The 22,675-nt window shown below is 35.7% G+C and overlaps 1 protein-coding gene across 3 annotated transcripts in view; it reads left to right on the forward strand.

Annotated features, from left to right (window-relative positions):
* LOC109113282 (fibroblast growth factor 11-like) overlaps positions 1-22,675 on the forward strand; it is a 73,305-nt gene that overhangs the window by 24,381 nt on the left and 26,249 nt on the right. For all 3 annotated transcript variants that reach the window (XR_006160423.1, XM_042759752.1, XM_042759753.1), the window contains 2 exons: positions 12,951-13,061; positions 21,481-21,584. Coding sequence is in view for 2 of the 3 variants with exons in the window: in XM_042759752.1 (XP_042615686.1) it covers positions 12,951-13,061; positions 21,481-21,584 (215 nt within the window). In the remaining variant the exon portion in view is untranslated. The remainder of the gene's footprint in view (positions 1-12,950; positions 13,062-21,480; positions 21,585-22,675) is intronic.

A 22,675-nucleotide genomic window follows, 5' to 3' on the forward strand; every position in this document is an offset into this window, starting at 1 on the left:
AAAAACAATCTTGATTAATTATAAATTCACAATATAAATCAATCAAACACAAAATCCAGATATTTTTGTTTGTTTCGATTATCACCGTTATTGTGATTCATGTGCAAAATATTGATGTCTGTTTGTCACGCGTTTATGATGCGTTTACTCAAAATATTTCATACGCATGCATTTTGTCCATTTTCAGAATAAGTGATCATTTCAATGCTCTTGGTGCCTGTGCTGCAGCTTCACAATGTGGTGGCTATAAATGCCAAATATAAAACAAAACTAAAAACACAACATCAGATGCTAATTTTGTGATGATTTTGTCATCATCAGCAAAGGAGCTGATATCTTGCTTTATTTTGGCTGCCTTTGGTGCAACAATTGTGTTTCAAAAACAAACAGTTACCACAGCCAAAGAAAAGCTAACACAAGAAATAAAAGGACCAAGATCCCAACTAAAGCAAAAAGCGGGCGTGCTAGTGCGTGCCAGGGCCAGTCGTGTTTCCACTGTCACTTCCGGGGCTTGATCGTGCCTCATCGGTGCTTCCTTTGAGCCAACGGCCCAGGTTTTTTGGCCCGACGAAAACCTTGGGCCAAAGCGGGCCAGCTGGGGCTAGAGGAGTGGTTATGAACAAAGGCGGAGTTTCTCCTTGTCTGTAGCACGTCAGCGCCGCGGATCATTTCATAAAGCTAATGGCTATAACACCAGCATTAAACACTTTTTGAAATAAGTTGAGCTCAAAACTCACTTTCAGTCAGCAGTGAGTGTTTGAAATAACTTGATCCGATGTGTAATATAATCACCATACAAGGTCAGAAATATTTATAAGCATGCAAAAGACTACGCATGCTAGCCATTAACGTTACCACAGTAAACATGATAAATGTGACCATTTGAAGAAATCAGACGTCAGCTTCTTATTCTCTATCACAACAATGTATTTATTTATTAACATATTTTATCTGTCATAAGTCTCGACTCGAGTTTAGCTCCGCGTAGCCTATGTGGTTTTGTTCGGGAGCTTTTATAAAAAAATAGAAATTATAATTCTTTCTAAATGTGATGTATGTGACTACAAATAAACAGAAACCGTCTTGACTGAATAAGCAGGCTATGTTCATAACGCTTTATTTCTGTGTGACTAATTTTAAATCCTGATAAATTAATTAGTTATGATCAATGTATCACTTATTATAGTAAAACAACAATGCTTTTGGATTTAAAAAAAATAACAAAACATGCAAACAAATGGCCGCTTTTATCATGTTCATTTTGTCATCACGCTAGTTTCTGTGACTTATTTCTTATTAGTTTTCTGATAACTTCTCTTTGTTGGTGAATGATGGGGTTGCGTGACGTTGTTCCTGAGAAGCGTGTAAAGGGCGGGTTTTAGTGAAGTGCAGCGAAGCTTCTGGCCCGACGGTGGAAACTCAGCGCTATTTTGGCCTGGTGCTACAGGCCCTAGGCTATTAGCCCCGCTCGGCCCGCTTTAAGCACTGGCTCGCACTGGCCCGACAGTGGAAAAGCAGCTAGTGGTGTCTTTAAATGAAACATAAATGTGACCCAAGACCACAAAACCAGTCATAAGGGTCAATTTCTTGAAATTGAGATTCATACATTATCTAAAAGCTGAATAAATAAGCTTTCCATTGATGTATGATTTGGGACAATATTTACAATACAACTTTTTGAATATCTGGAATCTGAGGGTGCAAAACAATCAAAATATTGAGAAAATAGCCTTTAAAGTTGTCCAAATGAAGTTCTTGGCAGTGCATATTACTAATCAAAAATTAAGTTTGGATATATTTACGGTAGGAAATTTACAAAATATCTTTATGGAACATGATCTTTACTTAATATCCTAATGATTTTTGGCATCAAAGAAAAATCAATAATTTGACCCATACAATGTTTTTTTGGCTATTGCTAAAAATATACCCCACAACTTAAGACTTAAGTTTTGTGGTCCAGGGTCACAAATATCAACATCTACACCCCTGTTAATTCTCAATAAGATCTTCTCTAGACGTCAGTTTGGTTATTAATAAGTGAAGCTGGTAAGGCTGTTTGTGGAGTTGTTTGATCATCCTTTGCTGAGATCTTCAGAGATTTATCTTAAGTTGATTTTATCTAAGGTTGTGGGTGCAGTCAGTTGCAGTTCGTAAGTTTCTGTTTGTCTGTTTTTTTTTCCTGTTCTCTTCTTTCCTTCAGTTATTTTGCTTGTTAACAAGCTTAGACAAGCTGAGAGGACTCTATAAATAATATATGAAGATTTTGTAATCACATCTAAATATTCACTCAAAAACATCGGATATGCTGTACGTTTATGTTGATAAATGTAGTCTAAAAAAATATATTTTATTTAGTGCAGCTTACCTGATGCATGAACTTGACAAGATGGTGCTACAGTTTCTCCCACGAAATCACTCAGGCACGGCAACATGCAGAATGATCTCACCGTTGGCTGGATTCATTTTTATTAGTTCAGTCAAACATTGGCATCCTGAATGTTGACTGGATTTTAAAATAACTGTTCATTCAATGTTTTCCAAATATATTTGTGTAGACTTAATTTAATATGTCCTCTCAACTAAGCCCAAGCAATAAAATTAGCTCAACTTAAATATTTTTGCCCTTTCAACATTTTGTTCATTGGATGATTTTTTTACAGTGTGTGTGTGTGTGTGTGTGTGTGCATATCAGTTTGTTGATTTCCCTCAATTGCATCAGCATGTTCAGTAATTTCTTGTCATAATTGCTAATTTAGTCAACATTACAATTTTTTTTGCATTAAATGATGTAGTATTATCATATCAGTGACTTGATCTCCTCAGCCCACATAAGTTTGAATGCCTTGTAGTACATCATATCACAGCAGTGTTTCTGATGTTAATGTTTGTTAATTATCCCGTGCATTTGAGTTCCTGTTTGTTCCTTCCTTTGCTGTCGGGTCTACTCGTTGAGTTTGTGCGTTTGCGTCAGCTTCTATGTTGGAATCTCCCATGTGTTTCGTCAATAAAGACGGTTTATGATTACTCGTGCCTCCTGCGTTTTCACTGCAATGACGTATCATGACAATATATAATGTCATGTTATTTTAATTAAATTTATTTATTTTTATTTTAGAATAGTTTTTTTAAAGGATGTTTAGAAATTTGTACTCTAAAACAAGACAAAAACCTCTCCCCTGACCTCAAATTTCTTTCAAAATCAAGACCTAATCTCATAATTTTGCTTCACAATTAAATAAATAGAATTTTATTTGATTGTAAAGCAATTAAATGTTTAAGGATCAGTAAATTTCAGTAGATCATGCTATTTAATGGTGTTGAAGTATATTCTGGCATACTTTCTTGTACAGACTTTATGAACTCCTGCATAAATTCTCACCATTGTCGTAGTATGTAGTGTCTATTCCTGAGGTTGGTGAGTTGTGAATGAGTCTAAGTGATGAGGTTCTTATACAGCGATGGTAGTCCAGTGCAGGTGAAGTGGCAGGAGGGTGGCCAGTACACCTTGGGTCTCCTGTTGCCATGGTGATGCCAGCTGCTTCTGATGATGTCATCACGTTTTAGCATCTCCTGCAGCCTGCCCAGTATGTCATGAGCAAGTCCTAATTTAGAACGTCAGAATTAATACATACACTTAAAGCGGAACATTATGCACACCTAAACTCTAAAAGCTACAACACAAATTCACACTTTTTGCTATGTGAAGAATACCTCAAATAGTGCTGCTTTTTAAAAATAATCTCTGTTTAAATTAAATAGTAGCAAGAGGGAATTGAGAGGTGCTCTCTTTTACCATGGTTCTATAAGCACACACATTCAGAAAATGTTAAATCTAGTCTTAAAACTGTCATTTGTAAGTGTTTATCACTAGATTAGGGCCAACACATGTTAGTCAACCTGAAATAGTATTGTTGTATGTGAATGAAGGACTAAGTAAATGAAAGTGAAGGGAGGAACAAATGCGCAGGCCAGCTGCTTTCTTGCTTTTATGACTTCTGACATCGCCAGCGAGAGAGAGAGTGAGAGTGGCAGAGACGAAGAAGAACACCTGATTAGCATTGTGTTCATGTCCCACTGCCGTGACTCTGAATGGCTGCGAGAGAGCAAAGAACATGGGCGAGAAGGGAGGAGAAGGACAGAGTGAGGCAAAGAGCCACCTCAGCACTTTCTAGAGGCCAGGGCACAGGAAAGAAGACAGGCTGGTGGACCTGGGAAGAGAAAAAAAAAGCAGACACAGGGACACACACGCACACACTCCTCACAAGCTAATTGCTTCCCTCTCTTTTCATATCTCTATTTGCTGATACTTTGGGTGAGGTTAATACAGCAGGATGGCAGTGTCAGGAACAACTGTTGTTTTTTTGGTAAACTCTGTCTAAGTCTCTTTGTCTGTCTTGGATGTTAACAATAGAACAATATCTCACAGCAGAATAGAGCAAGACTCCTTACAAGACACCCACCGGGGCATCATGCACCTATTAATTTGAAGGGTGAAATAAGCATATATATATATATATATATATATATATATATATATATATATATATATATATATATATATATATATATATATATATATATATATATTATAATACATAAAAAATTATATGCACAGACCTCCAGAGGGTCATGGGAAAAATCCAGGTCTGAGGGCAGGTGGGCTCCCCTTGATAGAAACCATGGTCCAGCGGCTGGTTTGTCCCCCCCGAGTTTCAGGGGTACTTATAGGACCGATAGGGCACCTTAGTGTTGCCAATTAAAGGGGCAGGGGCTTGAGTGTATATACAAAACTGTATATTTGTGAGTCAATGTTGAAATTACATTGTTTATTTAGTTTTACATTTAGATTACTTTTGCAATTTTTTTTAACCCTCTCTTATACAATTGTTAACCTTAAAAACACTAATCGTTTAAAAACAATAATATCCAAAATTATGATAACCAATTTTAATACTTTACATTATAATGTTGTGGTAACTAAATTCATTTGTACAGTAGCATTTAAAACAATAAATTCAATTTTGTGTGTCTTTATTTATTTGTTTAGAAAAATCAATATAGAATTTTATAAAAATATAATTAATTCATAATAATTATAATAAAAATTAAATTAAATGAAAAAAAAATATGTAAATGTATTATATAAATATATAATACTCCCCATATTGTATTGTATCATTCAAATGTTCATGGTTTGCAAAAACAAAACAAACAAAAAAAAAACTATGCAGCAGCTGTTTATAATATGTTTATAATATGATTAGCATGTTTATTGAATGCCCGTAATTGTTGTGTTGTCATCATACAAATACATTTCTATATTAAAATATATTAAAATAGAAAATAGTTGTTTTGTTTTACTTTATTTTGAACAAATAGATGCAGACTTGGTGAGCATAAGAAACTTAAAAACATTTAAAAATCCTACTGACCCTAAACATTTGAACAGTAGTGTGTACAAAGATAAACATTATTTATAGCCATGTGAGATTTGAGAGACATGGGGGTGGGTAAATCTTAACAGAAACAAACGATCTGCTGAAGAATTTTTTAACATGATAGTGTGTGATTTCTGCTAAAGCATTTTAGACAAACACTTATTTTTACCAACAATAATTGTGCAAATTGATTATTCAGATTAAAATAATTGTATTTGAAAGTTGCATTAAAAAAAACTGAAGGGGTTTTGAAAGGGTTTTATGCTTTTGCAAACACACACAATTATCTAACAAAGGAAAAAGTGGAAAGGGATGCACACACAGCAAACAGACTCAGACGTGAGATGTGTGTGTATGCAGCAGTAATGGTCATTAACTAATGCATGGTGGGAGTGTGTAAGGCAAAGAGAGCTTTGGGTCAGAAGGCACTGACGCAAATACTCACACCAGACCAGCCCTCTATCATCACATCATCTGTCTCTGTCACGCTGTGTGCCAGCATGACCACACACACATACACAAAAAGCCATTGCAGTTACACAAGCAAAGGGATGCTGGTGCGTAAACCTTCTGTAGCATTCATTTCTTTATTTAACCAGGTTAAAAACTCATTGAGATTAAAATCTCTTTTGCAAGAGTGATCTGGCCAAGAAAGCAGCAACAAATAACATAGTACTGTATATACTGTACAAGTTTACATCATAATACAAAACACAAAAATCAAAGATCACAACAACAATTCACCAAAGGATAAAACACACAGCTTGTTAAAAATAGCTTAAAATCATGTAATGATGGAAACACTGTCAGCTTTAGAATGCTTTGTAGATTATTCCATGCCAAAGTAGCGTTATATCCAAAACCCCTTTTCCCTAGCTCTGTTCGAACCAGAGGGACTTTAAAATATAACACATTGTTTGAGAGTTGATTGTAGCATACCTTTGATTTAGAAAAACTCAGATACAAATAAGATGGAGTTAGACCACAAATAGACTTATAAATAAAACAATATAAATTAAAACTTCTTCGGGTATACAACGGTGGTAACTCAGCCTTCTCATATAAAGTACAATGATGTGTTTGATAACTACAACCAGTAATAAAATGTAAAACACTATGAAATATGTTCATATCACTATGAAATCCTGGGGCATTCATATACAGCAGATCACCATAATCCAAAAGTGGTAAGAAGATACCAAATATTTACTTGCTTTCAAAGAAAATAAAGATCTATTTCTATAGTAAAACTGCAATTTGAGCTTAAATTTTGAAATTAAATTATCAATATGTAACTTAAAAGTTAACTGACTATCAAATAGGATGCCCAATTACTTGTAACTTACAACATATTAAATTTTTGTTCACTGGAAAAATATAATGTCAGGAAGATTACTTGGCACAACTTCAGAATTTGAAAAAATAATTAAACTAGTTTTAGCTGTGTTTAAAAACAGCTTAAGCTGACATAAACGGAACTGAAAAATATCAAACGCTGACTGTAAATAATTAAGGGCTTGTGAAGCTGATGGAGCACAGCAGTAAATAGCATTGTCATCTGCATACAAATGGAACTTCACATTTGGAATGTTATCGCATAAATTATTTATATACAAGGAAAATAAAATAGGTCCTAGAACAGACCCCTGAGGGACACCTTTGGAAAGTGACAAAATAGATAAAGTACAGTCTATTAAAAGCACACAATGTGTTCGCCCTGAAAGATAGTTGGCAAACCATATAAAAAAATCTTAACAAAAACCAACAATCAAAATACTAATCAACATTATACCACTTACAACAGCATCTAAAGTAATGTATAAATCGCAAGTCGTGCAAGGATAGATGGATGTATCTGGGTTGCTGTGTCCTGAGGTGAATGTTCAGTGAGCTCTGGATGAATCAAAAGAGAAAAGAAAAGGTGCCTGGATTGGTTTTGTAAAGCACTATTCATGCTGTGTTGTTGGTCACTAGATGGTTTTTCTGGAATTGTATGGGTAACCAAACATGATTGGTTGGCTGTGTTACGGAAATGTTGAGAACTTGATGGCAAAGAATAGGAAGGGTAAGATTCTATTTTGGAAGTTTGGAAGTTTTCTTGATTCTTAAAATGCAATAGAGGCATAAATAAATACAGAAGTGCATAATGAATGAATGTAACTCAGAATATCAACAATCTCTGACATGGTTTTCCCACACATATTTTTTTAAAATCCATCGCATAACTATTATCGCATATACTGTTATAACATTAACAGTATCATTCATCTTCTTTCTTCCTTTCTTTTTTCTTTCTCAGTGATGTCTTATCTTTTCCTCTCATCTCATTCTTGTTTTATTCTCACTTTGTTCTCTGGTGGCAGCTGCTTTTCTTCTCCATCTCTTCCCTTTGACTGCATTCTCTCATCCTGCTATCAGCAGGCCTCAGACATGTCCAAGCTCGTTTAGACACAAATCATTAAGCATTACAGAGGGAAAAAGGCCCATTAGTCCGACTTTAATTAATCCCTAACTGCACATTTCTGTCTGTTGTGACCTCTATGTATATGTATATGGCTGTTTTTCTTGACATTCCCTGCATTTACATCCATTGACAGAAAGACTGATAGAATGAATCTAACAATGAATGGATGGATGGATGGATGGCTAGATGGATGGATGGATGGATATAGATTTAAATGGATGGATGGATGATAAGGTTAGATTTGAATGGATGGATAAAATGAAAAAATGATCTAACAACAATAGAAAGAGATGAATGGATAGATGGATCCAGAGATTTGAATGGACAGATAGAATAATATAATGATCTAACAATTGAAGAATGAATGGATGGATGGATGGATGACAGAGGTAGATTTGACTGGATGGATAGAACAATGATCTAACAATGATAGAGAGATATGGGTGGGTGGGTGGATACAGAAATTTAAATGGACGGTAGAATAATACAATGATCTTACAACTGATGGATGGATGGATGGATGGATAGATGGATGATGGATGGATGGATAGATGGATGAAGGGATAGAGATAGATTTGTATGGATGGATAGAATGATACAATGATCTAATGATGGATGGATTGATGGATGGATGGATCAGAGTTTGGGTCAGTTGTTTGTTGAGAAATATGAAAGTGGTAAGTGATTGATTGTCCAGCTAAATATTGTCATTACAGCCTTGGTTAACACAGCCCTGCCCACCTTCATTACTCACAGTCACATTAGGCCACAGGGAGTGTCCACTGTAATTTTATACACTTTAGCCCAATACGTCCTCTGAATATGAAGCACGAACTTGTATGCTTCCACTCCTGTTAGCTTGGCACAGACAATATTGTGCTTGACATGAATTTTGTAATTCTGCGCAAAACAAGAAGTAGTCTGCAGGTTTTTAATATGAAGAGGCAGTTGAGAAGAATCAGAATTATGTTTATAAGATGATCTGATTTACGTGATTTTAGTTTTGTTGAGTGGGACTGTTTTTTTTTTTTTGTTTGTTTTTTTGTGCAATATTCAAAAGTTTGTGGTCTGAAAGATTTTTAAAAATGTTTTTAAAAGAAGTTTCATGCTCACCGAAGCTGCATGTATTTGCTAGAAATACAGTAAAAACGGTAATACTGTGAAATCTTGTTGCTGTTACGGTTGTGTCCAAGAAAGGCAGATGAAGGGAAACGACTGCAAAAACCAATGATCGTGTTTTAATTCAAAGAATCTCAAGACACACACAACTTAACTTAAAGTCGTTTAATAAGGAAATTCAACACTGATGTTCACAAAAGCCAACATAACATAAACGAGAATGGACCCCGACTAAGGGAAAACTGAGAGAATTTGTAGGGGAGCAAACAAAAGGAATTGATGAGATAATTAATCAAACAGAGTAAAACTAGGTCACAAGGAAACAGGTGAACTGGAAACACAAAGAAAACAGAACAAAAACTAAACATAACCCTAACAGTTGCACTGTAAAATGTGTTTTCATTGAATATATTTTAAAATGTAATTTATTCCTGTGATGGAAAGCTGAATTTTTTAGCAGACTTCAGTGTCACATGATCCTTCATAAATCATTATCATATACTGATTTGGTACTCAAGATTTTTTTATTGTTTATATCAATGTTGAAAATAGTTGCTTAAGTGCTGCGTAATATTTTTGAGGAAACCTTAAGCATTTTTCAGCAACTTGTTTCAGCATGTTTAGATGAATAGAAAGTTCAAAAGAACAAATTTCTTTGAAATTGGAATATTATATAACAATGCCTTTACTGTAACTTTTGATCAATATTGAATTTTAATTTGTTTAAAAAAAAAAATCTTACTAACCTCAAACTGAAACTGTAAATATTGATGAAAGTGCACTTCTTACAGTCACATAAAAAAAAAAAAAAAAAAAAAACGGATTTTAATATTTCTAACTTTTAGAGAAGAGCAAGAAAGCGATCATCAGATTTGTCTGTTTTTGGCACAAACACATTGTAAATGGACTTCAAAAAAAAGTTTGAACTAAATCTATGATATGACCCCTTTAATGTGCTCATGTACATGATGGATAATAAATGCAGTTTTATTTTTGTTTGTGTCTCTCTTCATTTCTCTCCTCCTCTCTCCCTTTCTTTCCCAGAATGAAATATGGCAGTGGAGAAGCCAGACTTTTGTTAGGATCTGTTGTGCCTGAAAGCTTTATAGATGCTTTGCGTGAAGTATGAGAGTCTTCCTCTTTTATTTAGTGTGTGAATGTCTTTGAATAAAATAAAATGTCATAACTTCTGCCCACTTTCTTGTTCTCCCTCCGTAACACTCGTTCACTTTTCTCTCCCCCACGGGAAGGCGACAACTTCATCTCCAGCTGATTGGTTGATGTATGGTGTTATTCAGTAAGATGTAAAACCACATAACTCACCCTGATGCGGTTTATAGGAGAGATAGCGATGCACAGAGAAGGGAAAGGAGATCTCTAACCAGGTGATGTCCCCAGTGTGCCAATGTGTCTGTGTAACTTTTGTTGAAGCCTGGGCTCTTGGCAGACTGGCATCCCTGAGCGGACACACTCAAACACACATCAATATCACCCATCAGGAGTGCCCTTCACACCCTTTGTCCCGGGAGATGGGTTTTATGGTTATGCAGTGCAAACTGAAGACAGAGAAGGTTTGTGTATCAGTGCCGCTCTGTGTGTGGCTTTCAAAGCATGTCATGGCTGCGCTACTAAAGAGGCCAACAAAGACGGATCTACAGGGAATTTCCTACACAACCCGAATCAACCCTAGTCATAGGAGATGAAGGAAAGGTGCCTTATTGTGGCAGAATACGCCGGTTTAATCTGTGAATATCTTTATTTGCCCCCTCTTTGCTTTGTGTGGAGCCTTTAATGCAAAGTCGTGCACATATTTCTTTCCCGGCTTCTGTGAGCGGTGATTTGTCTGTGGATTGTGGCGGTGGCAGACACTGTGCCATGTAGCTGAATGTTAAAACTGTAGTTTGTTCTCTCAGGGCCTCACCTTCAGAACTGATCAATGGACAAGAGCAAATAGAGGCCTGCAAAGAGAAAGTCCTAACTATTTCTGTAATGTTTTTCGTGGAGGGAGTGCTGAGAGAAAATGGGAGAGGCACACAAAGTGAACGTTTGTGAAAAAAGAAAAAGAGGGGAAAAAAGAGATTGCTAAAAGCACTAACACTGAAAAGTTTGGAGTCAGTAAGATTTTTCTCATGATCAATGAGGCTGCATTTGTTTGCAGTAATAATGTGACATATTATAACAATTTAAAATAACAGTTTTCTATTTTAATATTTATTTAAAGTAATTTATCCCTGTGACCGCAAAGCTAGATTTCAGCAGCCATTACTCCAGTCTTCAGCATCACATAATCATTCTAATATGCTGATTTGGAAAGATTTCTTTATTTTCATATATGTCAAGCTTTTGTTTGTTTGTTTTGTAAGTATTTTTCTAATATATTATTATTTATTATATATTATTCACAATTTTTCTCTCTCTAGACTTCTCCGAGCAGCTGCCCAACAATAGACACTGTACCTGTCATCTGTGCTTTTAATGGGATTGCTTAATATTTAAAAAGCAGCCTGTGTTTACACTTAAAATCCAAAAAAGCTGTGTTTTATTTTTGTAGAAAATTTGTTGAACGTAGTTACATAACAAACACCATTTGTCCACACATTTAAAATGGCTTTTCTTTTATTCACTTCAGATTTTCAGACACAGTGCACTTTAATGTTAATATTATTTAAAATATTAAAAACATAATTTCTATAAATATATGCCAGTTTAGTTACCATTAAAAATTAAGCAACTGCATGCACATCAATAGCTGTTAGTTTCCTGCACAGTTTTGATCATTGGTTATGTGCTTTTAATATACAAGTTTTAATATACACAGTGACATCTCATAATACTGCCTTAGCCTTCCTGTTCCTTTACCACTGTCCCGTGCTATTTTACACAGATCTCCAACAGACTGCTAGGCACACTGTTATAGTTTATTTGAACATCTATCACCTCACTTCTCCTTCAAAAAACCAAAAAGCCAGAATATATTTTATTTGGTCTTTTTAATTTTTAGTAACCCTTCTATAGCAGAGCATGCAGCCCAAAATATCCCTTTAAAAAAATTATGTGGAAGTACCATGGTACAGTGGTATCAGATATGACCGTGGTATGCAGTACTGAATTATTACTATACTGTCCCATGATATTTAAAGGGATAGTTCACACAAAAATGAAAATTCTGTCATCATTTACTCACCCTCTTGTCATTCCAAACCTGTGTGACTTTCTTTCTTCTGTGGAACTCAAAATAAGTTGACTTCTATTTGGATGGTCCAAACATAAAATGGAAGACAATGGGAACCTAAACTGTTTTTCTTCAAAGTATCTTCTTTTGTGTTACACAGAAGAAAGAAATCACATGTTTGCAATGACATGAGGGTGAGTAAACTATGACAGAACTGTCATTTTGGGTTGGACTCTGACTTTAAGGTACTTATTTGTACACAGATCAGTTTGAACAATTCTTCTATTTTGCATCTCTTTCTAGAATGAGTTTAGATCATGTTATAACAGTTCACTGAACTCTTTTGTGTAGTTTGTTTTGTTGGTGCTGTAAACTCTGAGAAGAAAAGCAGATCAAAGACAGAGAAGCCCTGAATGTTTTGTTCCTGTTATTAAACAACAGTCTATTGTCCAGTACAGACAGAAACAACTTCTCATCTTCCTAATGTGCTTTGTAAACATGGATGCATGTATTTTAGTTTGTTATGACTGACACTGTCTTTTGAGGTAAGCTGTAAAATTAAAGACGCATCAACTGGTTTGTGTTTGTTAGTGTGTGTGTTTTGGCTTCTGTCTTTCTTCATTCATTCATCCTGATATAACCTCCACTTTCTGTTGTATCACCAGCATGTATCTTTCAAGATGCATTGAGATGTTTCCTTTTTTTAGCATAAATAGGCACAATGTTTAATGAAATGTTCTCTGTGTTTTCTCAGAGCCTCAGCTGAAAGGTATTGTCACACGTCTGTATTGTCGGCATGGCTTCTACCTGCAGATGTTACCCGATGGCACCTTGGACGGTACAAAGGACGAAAACAGCTCCTTTTGTAAGTCTGTGCTCGTAGATTTGTGGGTGGGTGCGTCAGTGCGTGCGCTCAAATCTTTTTTGAACACATTTTAAGAGCTTTAAAAAATCCTGTTAACCTTACCTGAACTCACTATCACAATACAACCCACAGATTATAATGGCAAACAAACATCAAAGTGTGGCAGGTCTCCTGCTCACTCTCTCTCTCTTGTCTGCCCGTGTCTGCTCCTGTGGAGTATAATACCTTGCCCTCCTCACAGCAGTGTAAAGCAGCATCCACATCAGCCAGATATGTGAGATGTCCTTTTCACAGCATGTTTAGTAGAATTTTTTGTTCAGAGGTTGCTCTTTCATAGCCCAGGAGACCTAATGGAGACCAGGCTTGGGCAAAGTTTAGAACTGAACTGGTTCATCTTAAATTCATGAATGTGAATTTGAATTAAATTGGTCACATACTATCTATCTATCTATCTATCTATCTATCTATCTATCTATCTATCTATCTATCTATCTATCTATATATCTATCTATCTATCTATCTATCTATCTATCTATCGTTCTATCTATCGTTCTATCTATCGTTCTATCTATCTATCGTTCTATCTATCTAGCAATCTATATATCGTTCTGTTGTTCTTTCTATCTGTCCGTATGGCCTATATTTTTTCTTAACTTTTACAGGATTTTTTAACCCAATATTCAACACTGTCTTGACAAAACTGTTTTTTTGGAATTTCAGCTATTTAAATTCATCCTTACCTTCAAATTTTAATTGAAAGTCTAAATTCAAAATTATTTTATATTCAGGAACATCATTGATATTTGATTGCAGTTTTGGCATCTTGGAAAATCTGAGCACAGTTAAATATATTTTTGAGAGCCCAGAAGAGGCACATGTGAGATGACTCAGCTCTTTTTTTCATAAGAAAACGTGTGTGGGGGGAGGCATCAGCAAAAGGTCTCAGTTTGCTCTTTGTTTAATTTCATTGCTGCAGAAGATAATAATTTCATACATTAATGAGATCTCATTTGATACTTTTTATTTCCTAATGTACCTAATGTTCCGTTCCTAATGTACAGTATGGGTTCTTCTAAAACACGCAGCACTCTTCTCATAAATTACATGTTGCCTTTGTGAGACACATTTCTGAGCACAGCTAAACAGATGCCCCATAATGTCTTTTTAATATGGGAACATAATAAACAAAATAAAAGTCAAATCCCACAAGGTTTTTTCACTTTTTACTGCAGATGTCTTGAAATCCTTCCAGAAGCAAAACTGTTATGTCAGTCGATGAAAGGATTTTCGTAAGTGTTTCTATCCATAAATCTTGCATAACAGTGATTTAACGGTGGCTTTTCAGCTGATGCAGTGCAGGTGAAGTTTGTGTCAGATATTGTGTAAGTGTGTGTTCACTAGTAGGTTTGACAGAGGGGAAGCATCTGGGAACAACTGTTTGGTTTGTGTTGAAGAGTGTGAAAGTTAAATAACTTTTTTATAAAGCTAATTAAAAGGTTAAAGAAAAAGAAAGTAAGCAGCAGAGCTGTATGATTGCTGTCTAGACTTTATGCTTATTATATACGGATTGTGCACTGAGGTGAGAGAAAGGTGAAATTGCTGTGTTAACTGATGTACAGTTTCCTTTGCTTCCTGAAATTAGGCTTGAACCTGTTCTGAAGAAAGGCAGTGTTTGGGTCAGGATTTGTCTACGTTATGAACATAGCCATTGCTAGACCCTGTTTATATTGCTAGGCCTTGTTTATCCCTGTCTTTCAAACTCAGACTTAAAGAGATTTCACCAACAAATGAAAATTCTGTCATTTTGCCAAATCATTTAGTCACCCTCATGTTGTTACATGTATGACTTTCTTCTATGGAATAAAAAAGAATGTTTCAGGTTATTTTTTTGGTCCACTGAGTAAAAGTCATTGGGGTCCAAATTAATATTTGACCTCATTAATTTTCATTGTATGAATAAAAAACACTGAAATATTCTTCAGAATATCTTCTTTCATGTTCCACAGAAGAAATAAAGTCAAACGGGTATGGAACAACATGATTGTGAGTAAATGATGACAGAATCTCCTCAAAGCACAATATATCAGTACCATATCATTTATCAGTCGATAATAGAGTTTTTTTTTTATTGAATAGGCCATTATTGAACACAAAAATAAAGGTTTCAAAAGGGAATTTTAGCAGTGATGCCGTAGAAGAACCATTTTGGGTCCTCCAAAGAACCTTCCAGTAAGCAGTTCAGTAAAAGTTTATTTTTTCTTAGTGTGAAGAACATTTTAATAACCTAAAAAAACCTTTTGTGCAGTTGAAAGATTACATGTTAAAGCGTCTTATTTTAAGTTAATATTTCATTGTGCATGTTCAGTCCTCTGTTTTGGTGTGAGTGTTCACATTTGCTGTGTAATAGGATCAAGAAAGAGCAGAGAACATTGACAGACATCTGCACAACACATCCATCTCACTCTTTCTCTCTCCCTCTGTCTATCTGTTTCTTTGACTGAGGTGAGAAGTTAGAGGTGTACCCTCTCATTAGCAATGAGGGGGTCTAGGTGAAGCTGTTCTTTATGCACCACACTGTGGCGTATGCTAATTAGTCCCAAAAACGGCCAAATCAGCACAGAGAGAGAATAAATAATTAACATGCTCTGATTCATATATGGAACCCTTCTGTTATAATGGTATAGAATTCCGTTATTAAACAGACAAACAACTTTCATGCTCTGATCCATCCTGATAAATTCCATTCAATGGCTTTGGAAACTTCCATAGTCGGTTAGCATGTAAAGCGACAGTTTACTAAGTGATGAGACAGTCCAGCTCAAGAGCACAACAGAGAAACCCTCTAGTTTGTGACTCACACCTGTGTTAACACACATTATGCCTTCCGCTGTGAAAAATCCTAGATGCTGAATTATCTTGCTTTCTATAGGATACATCACAAAAAGTAGACACTGTAGTTGGTGGCTGGCTATGCTGATGGATTTCAATTCAAATTGAAATTCATATTTACTTGTTTTGAGTTACCCAATGCTACATAGCCTTCCCATCATGCACCTCTCTGATCTTTATATTGGCCTCAGAACCAGGCCTGACCTGAAACCCTTCATTAGCTGCTGCAAACATGCTCAGTATTTGTGAACAAGGTTAGTAATCTCTGTGAAGAGGGTTCATGTTCTCCAATTCATCTACTTTAAGATACGGAACAACATTTTGTCTTTAATTTATTCAAGCAAACTTTGTAATTCTACACAGATTAGCATCAGGTCCCCAGATGGTACAGTGCTTGTCCCAGCAGTTCCAAGCAAAGCCAAAAGAACAGCTGGTATGGCAGTGATAGGTGTTCCATCACAGAGCCTGTTCCCCCTTGGAGGGAAGGGTACGGACTGATGGACTGGCACTCCTCCTTTCTTTTTCATCTTCACTTGAACCACAGGTTGATTATGTAATGTCTTAATGAGCAAAACGGGGGAGGATTGATAAGATGTTTGCTATGTGTGTGTGTGTGCTCTCCTCACCTTCAGCCAATGAACATCTTGAGCTGATCGTGCATTTCACCCTTGCTCAAGTACTTACACTTGAAAAGATAAGAGAGAGAGAGTCAGGTGGAGCTGGTTTCTTTGCAACTAAACTTGATTCCTTATTACAGCATTTTTCTACTTTTTTGCCTCACCTTCTCCTGGTCTCAGAGGCCACATAGACAATGCCAAATTTTGGGCAGAATAACACCATTTCAATATAGGAGTGATTCCTCTACATTATTGTTCTTTGTGTGGGTGGAATATGAAAATCTGTTTCTATTTCAAAGTGAATAAAATAAATATCTCACATATGCAACTGTATTACTTGCATTTGCAACTTTTCAAGTGTAGTTTTTTTTTTTTATCTCAGAAAGTTTCTTTACACAGTATCTCGCAATGGGACTTTTTATCTTCTAGCTTCAACCTGATCTCTCATAATTGCAACTTTATTTCTAGTAACTGTGTCTTTATATCTCAGCACTCTGACATTTATTTCTAATTTCCAACTTTATCTCACAATTATTTTTTATTATTTACTCTGAAGTGGAAACAGGCTTCCATAAAATACAGCTACCTTTCTGAGCCAGTGATGGATATAGTCATGTTTGGGAACAAGAAATCTGGATGGCAACTAAATGTATCAATTTTTGATGAAAGTAATGTGTGAATGGTGCTATTTATATACACAATTTAGGGTCTTTTTTGTTTGTTTGTTTGAAATATCTTTATTCAGCAAGGATACATTATTTTGATTAGTATACTATACAGTAGTAATAGTAAAGAGACTTACAAAAAATGTCTATTTCGAATAAATGCTGTTCTTTTGAACTTTTTATTAATCAAGGGGGAAAAAATGGATCACATTTTCCACAACAAATATTAAACAGCAATAAAACTGTTTTAAATATTGATAATAATAAAAAAAAGTTTGAGCATGAAATCAGTATATTAGAATTATTTCTGTAAGATATAAAAAAACAATAATATATTTAAATTGCAATAATATTTTACAAATTTGCTGCTTTAAATGTTTTGATCAAATAAATTAACAAATACTATACGAATGTATTTATATTATATATACTAGCATATAAAGCTCAGAAGAAAAATGACAACTGTATTTATCCGCAGTGTGTATATGGCCAGAGGGCGATAAAGAGAGATTCTAAAAGAGCAAGATTCTGGCATTGTTTTTTGGCACACAGAAAAGGTTAACCAAAGAGAACAAGACAGCAGTGAGAAAGAAAAGATGGTTTGAGGCCAGTGTCTAGACAGAAAAAAAGATCATAACTGAAAAAAAGTTTAAACAAAGGTAAATGACAAACATGTTAGTGAGGTAATGTGACTCTGTTTTGTCATGTAAATGCCCATCTGGTGATTTTTTAGAAGAATCTGGCAGATATGGTCAACTAGAGATGAAACATACAGCAGATATCATTTCCTCAGCACTGCCCCCTTAAGAACATTCAAAAAGTTTTACTAATGTCATACCAACATTTAACAACTTCTCTTCAACCCACCCAGGAGGGAGGGAGAAGAATGCGTAGAGAAAGAAAAAAAGAAAAGAGAGTAACTCTGAAGGTCTTTAACAGACAGCAAGATGTCAGAGCTGTTGACATTGTACTAACACAGTGTGCTGAATATCCCTATACTGAAAAAAAGAAAGAAAAGATTCTCCATAATAGAGAGAGGAGATGAACGACAGGCAAGTTTTGTGCCCTGACCCTTATCCCATAATGCCTAGCACAGATGGACTTTGACAGGGGCATTCATTTCTTTGTGTCTCCAAAAGTCACCAAGGCAATAAATAAAGATTGACAGTCAGTCTCCGTAGTGATGCTTCAGGGTGACAAGACACAACATGTTAACACAGAGACACTCATACACACTTCAAATGTTGTTTAATAGCTCAAGGTGTTTAACTGTCTTTGGATGAACATTCATTGATACTGAGCCACAATCAAAAGCTTGGTAAAGCTAGTGCTGCTATCATTAGTAGATGTGGTGCTAATTTTAAAAGGGACTTATTATGCCCCTTTTTACAGGATGTAATATAAATCTAAGGTGTCCCTGGAATGTGTCTGTGAAGTTTCAGCTCAAAATATCCCACAGATCATTTATTATATCACTTTGAAAATACCCATTTTGAGTGGAAGCAAAAACATGCTGTTTTCATGCATGTATATTTAAATGCAAGTGAGCAGCTGCTCCCCGCCCCCTGTAGCGAATCAATGCCTTTTTGTAAGAAAAATACCCATATTCAAAATGTCATAATCACTTTATTCTAGCTTATGCTCACTGTTGTACACAGAAGCAGCTCCAGGAGGTGGACGTATGAGGTCAGCGTTGCGCAACGTTTGTTAACAGGAGCTAAGGAAGCAAAGTTTCTTTACTTTAGCGAAGAAAAACCAGTCTCCTCTTGGCTTATATCGAAATCCTCTGACATTCTTCTTTACAAATCCTCGTTTTGTACTTCTAATTTGTGACCGTTGTTTTGTTTTGATCTCTCCCCTGCGCTTCCGTGTGCATCACTTCTGAGTGCCGCATGCGCAACGCCGACCTCATACGTCATCCACTCGGAGCTGCTTCCATGTACAACAGTGAGATTAAATTGATTATTACATTTTACATATGCTTATTTTTCTTATAAAAACGCATCAATTTGCTACAGGAGGACTTTTGTTCACTGTTAAGCCGTGCATCAAAATGAAGTTACAGTGTCGGTTTGGAGTTATACGGTTTTCTGCCTTTTTTTTACTGTCCATTAAAGTCTGCTTCATTTTAATTACTGTGTAGACAAACAAATTAGATAGATCACGATCTACCAAACAGCTCCATTTAACAAAGCACTGTAAAGACTAGATACCTTGGCAGCAATATGTAATCGTGAATAACCATTAATTTTTTTTTTCCCCTTTTGTAATGCAGATCATTCACCAGGCTGTCACTTAGTTGGATGCGTGTGGACTCGAATGCCGTAGCTAGCATGATCAATCATAAAATCAGTAGCCTAGGCTACTAACAGTTCGCAATTAAATCCATATCCTACCTTTTCTTGTAACCCGATAAAATCAATCCATGGCGATGAATTTCTTTTTTTTGTTAATGAGCATAGCAAATAAATTGGTATCCACGGTATCCACTCATGTTAAACTTTTAGTCTGCTTGTTACGGTCAAAAATAGCCTATATGAGATAGCCCATGATCACTAGATTTTATACAGGTGTTACTATAATGATTTTGTAAATGGTGATCAGCAACCAAATACTGATAATGTGGAAGTTACTGCCTTTTGCCTTGGTGTGACTTCTCACGTTTTGCAGACAATGCAAAGGCATAGTACATTAACTTCAAAATAGGGGTAAAAATCAAGTTTGATCTCACAATTTTTTAATGTAGATAATTTTCATTACTAAAACATCTAATTGTTAAATTTCCAATGTCCTACCTATAGTTAAGTTGGCTGGACAAGTAAAAAACTTTAATGACTTTTTTCTTTACAGGCGGGGCCTGTAAAATCTGACGTCACATTTTACAGATTATGCAACTGGCTTGCTCTGAGACACTTCTTTTGATTTATGGGGATAAAAAAAGGAGTTGGTGTATTTTTATCTTTATAGGACAGTTGTGTACACACACTGCCAACACACATTTATCAAACACCATGTAAAAGTGAACTTTGCATGATAGGTCCCCTTTAAAGATCCCATCTAATCAAAATAAAACAAATTTAGAAGACAAGACCAATTTTATTTTATTTTATTTTATTTTATTTTATTTTATTTTATTTTATTTTATTTTATTTTATTATTTTGTATTTTATTTTATTATTAATATGATGTGAGTCATTATAAAAATAACTATTACACTGCTTTGCTGGCAGACAAGGATTTAATTAAATTTTATTACATTTTATTTTATTTTATTGATGTGTCATTTTATTTTATTTTATTTTATTTTATTGATGTCATTTTTATTTTATTTTATTATTCATATAATGTGAGTAATTTTAATTTGTTTGTTTGTTTTAATTTTTATTTATTTATTTTGTCACTGCCTGAAAGTACATTAAAACATCTTACTTCATTATATCTTAACATCTTAGTATGAAAGAATATTTCTTTTCAAAATACTCACTACTATGTTCCCAAGTTTTCTGTGTTTGTCACATCAGCTATGCTATACTTCATCTTTAACTACTGATGCATTCTTTAATCTGCTCTCCAGTGATTTTTATTTCCTTGAAGGATGTGAGGTTTTGGGTTCAGATGAAGTCTGCATTGTCATGCCCATGGTTGTCACAACACTAGGAGGGTGCTACTCAAATCTGCATCGCTCCCGTGGAGACACATTGCCACAGGCCAATTGTCAATACTGCTAAAGTCAACATGTCGCTCAAGACATTTTTCACCAATGGTCCCGTCGGTCAACACTCCGCACCAAAATAGACACACTTTCATCTGCAGTGAAAAAGGCTTATGAATGAGCACGCACAACTGCCCTGGTGTCACACAGAATGCACACGCCTCAAGCTAACATCCCAGTTTTGGAAACACTGGAAATCCTGTTGGCTATGGCTGGCAGAGTGATGGCAGAACAAAGAGTGAGTTGTAAGGAGATTTGTCTGTTTCTCTTTAATGTGCCTCACCGAATCTGAAAGCTCATTTCACTGGGGTCTGTAATTTCAGGAGGTTTCTGCTGAAACTGTCAGTTTTGGGGGTGTGTGTCACCTTGGGTGCACTGGAGAGAAATTCTCATCCTTCAAACATGCTGAAAAAAAAATATTGAGAATCGTTCATCATTTATTTCATATAAAGCAAAATTTCAGACTGTCCATGCTGATGTTTAAAATCTCTCTCTCCCTCTCCCTCTCTCTCTCTCTCTCTTTCTCTGAATTGCAGTACTGTTCAACTTGATTCCTGTGGGTCTGAGGATAGTCGCCATCCAAAGCACCAAGACAGGACTCTACATAGGCATGAATAGCGAGGGTTACCTCTACACATCAGTAAGTCATATTCATCAATACAAACCTTTCCAGATCTGTTGTAACCAGTGGCGGCTACTGGTCTGTCAGAGAGGGGAAGCTCATTTTCGGCCTACATCATAAAATTGTCTATTTATTTAAAAGTAAATTCTGCCCTACGTTCCTTTTCAAGAAAATGGTCTGTGACCCTGTCGTACCAACTAGGAGTCTTTTCAAGTGACTTGACCAGTGTCCTCTCAATGGCCAGCAGTACATTTCATCAAAAGGCATGGCCAGCAGTACATTTTATTTGTCACAGCACTTCCAGTCAGCCAGTTAACTTTGTCATACCAGGAGAGCTGAAAAGACCTGTTATTTTTCCCTATCTTTTGCACTAATCAATCTTAGGTGTTGATCTGCCCTGCTGTTTAATTCTAAGTTTTTTTCCTCGTAAGGAACACTTTCAAATGGCTTCGCCAAAATCAGGTCGACAATATTAGCACCGTCTGCCATCGTGCGCAGTTTCACCCACGACGCTAGCCTAGCCTACTAACGTTATATGAATGAATGAATGAATGAAGGAATGAATGAATGAACGATCTAAAAAAAAAAAAATACTCTGTAAAACTGAAAACAAGGAATGTGGTGTATAATTGTGTGAAATGTATGATGAAAATCAAGCAATTTCGCCAAGCAAATATCAAAGAAATAGGTTGCAGCAGTTTTTATTTCGACTGAACTTGAGAAATCCGCGATGGGACTGAGCGCGAATAGCTTCAGTGATTCCTTATAGTACAGAATCGCTGTCAGTCAAAAGGAGATGCAGTCTTTCGACAGACCCCCCAATCATCACGCAGAAGCTCGGAGTCCGGGCCAGCCCACTCCCCATTCACCCCCAGAGACGCTGAGCGTCCGTGGGCGGGACATAATCGCAGCGTTTATCTATGGAGTCAAAGTAATTTCATATATATACGCAAAAAAAATAAAGTTTTGCAAAAGAAAATAAAGTTTTGCAAACGAAAATTAAAGTATTGAGGAAAATAATTTTGCTTTTTGCAAACAAAAATAAAGAACTGCAAAACATAAATGATACCGCGCAAAATAAATGATTTTGCAATACATATTTTCCATGG

The sequence above is a fragment of the Cyprinus carpio genome, chromosome A7 (assembly GCF_018340385.1).
Source record: "Cyprinus carpio isolate SPL01 chromosome A7, ASM1834038v1, whole genome shotgun sequence".
Taxonomy (NCBI): Eukaryota; Metazoa; Chordata; class Actinopteri; order Cypriniformes; family Cyprinidae; genus Cyprinus; species Cyprinus carpio.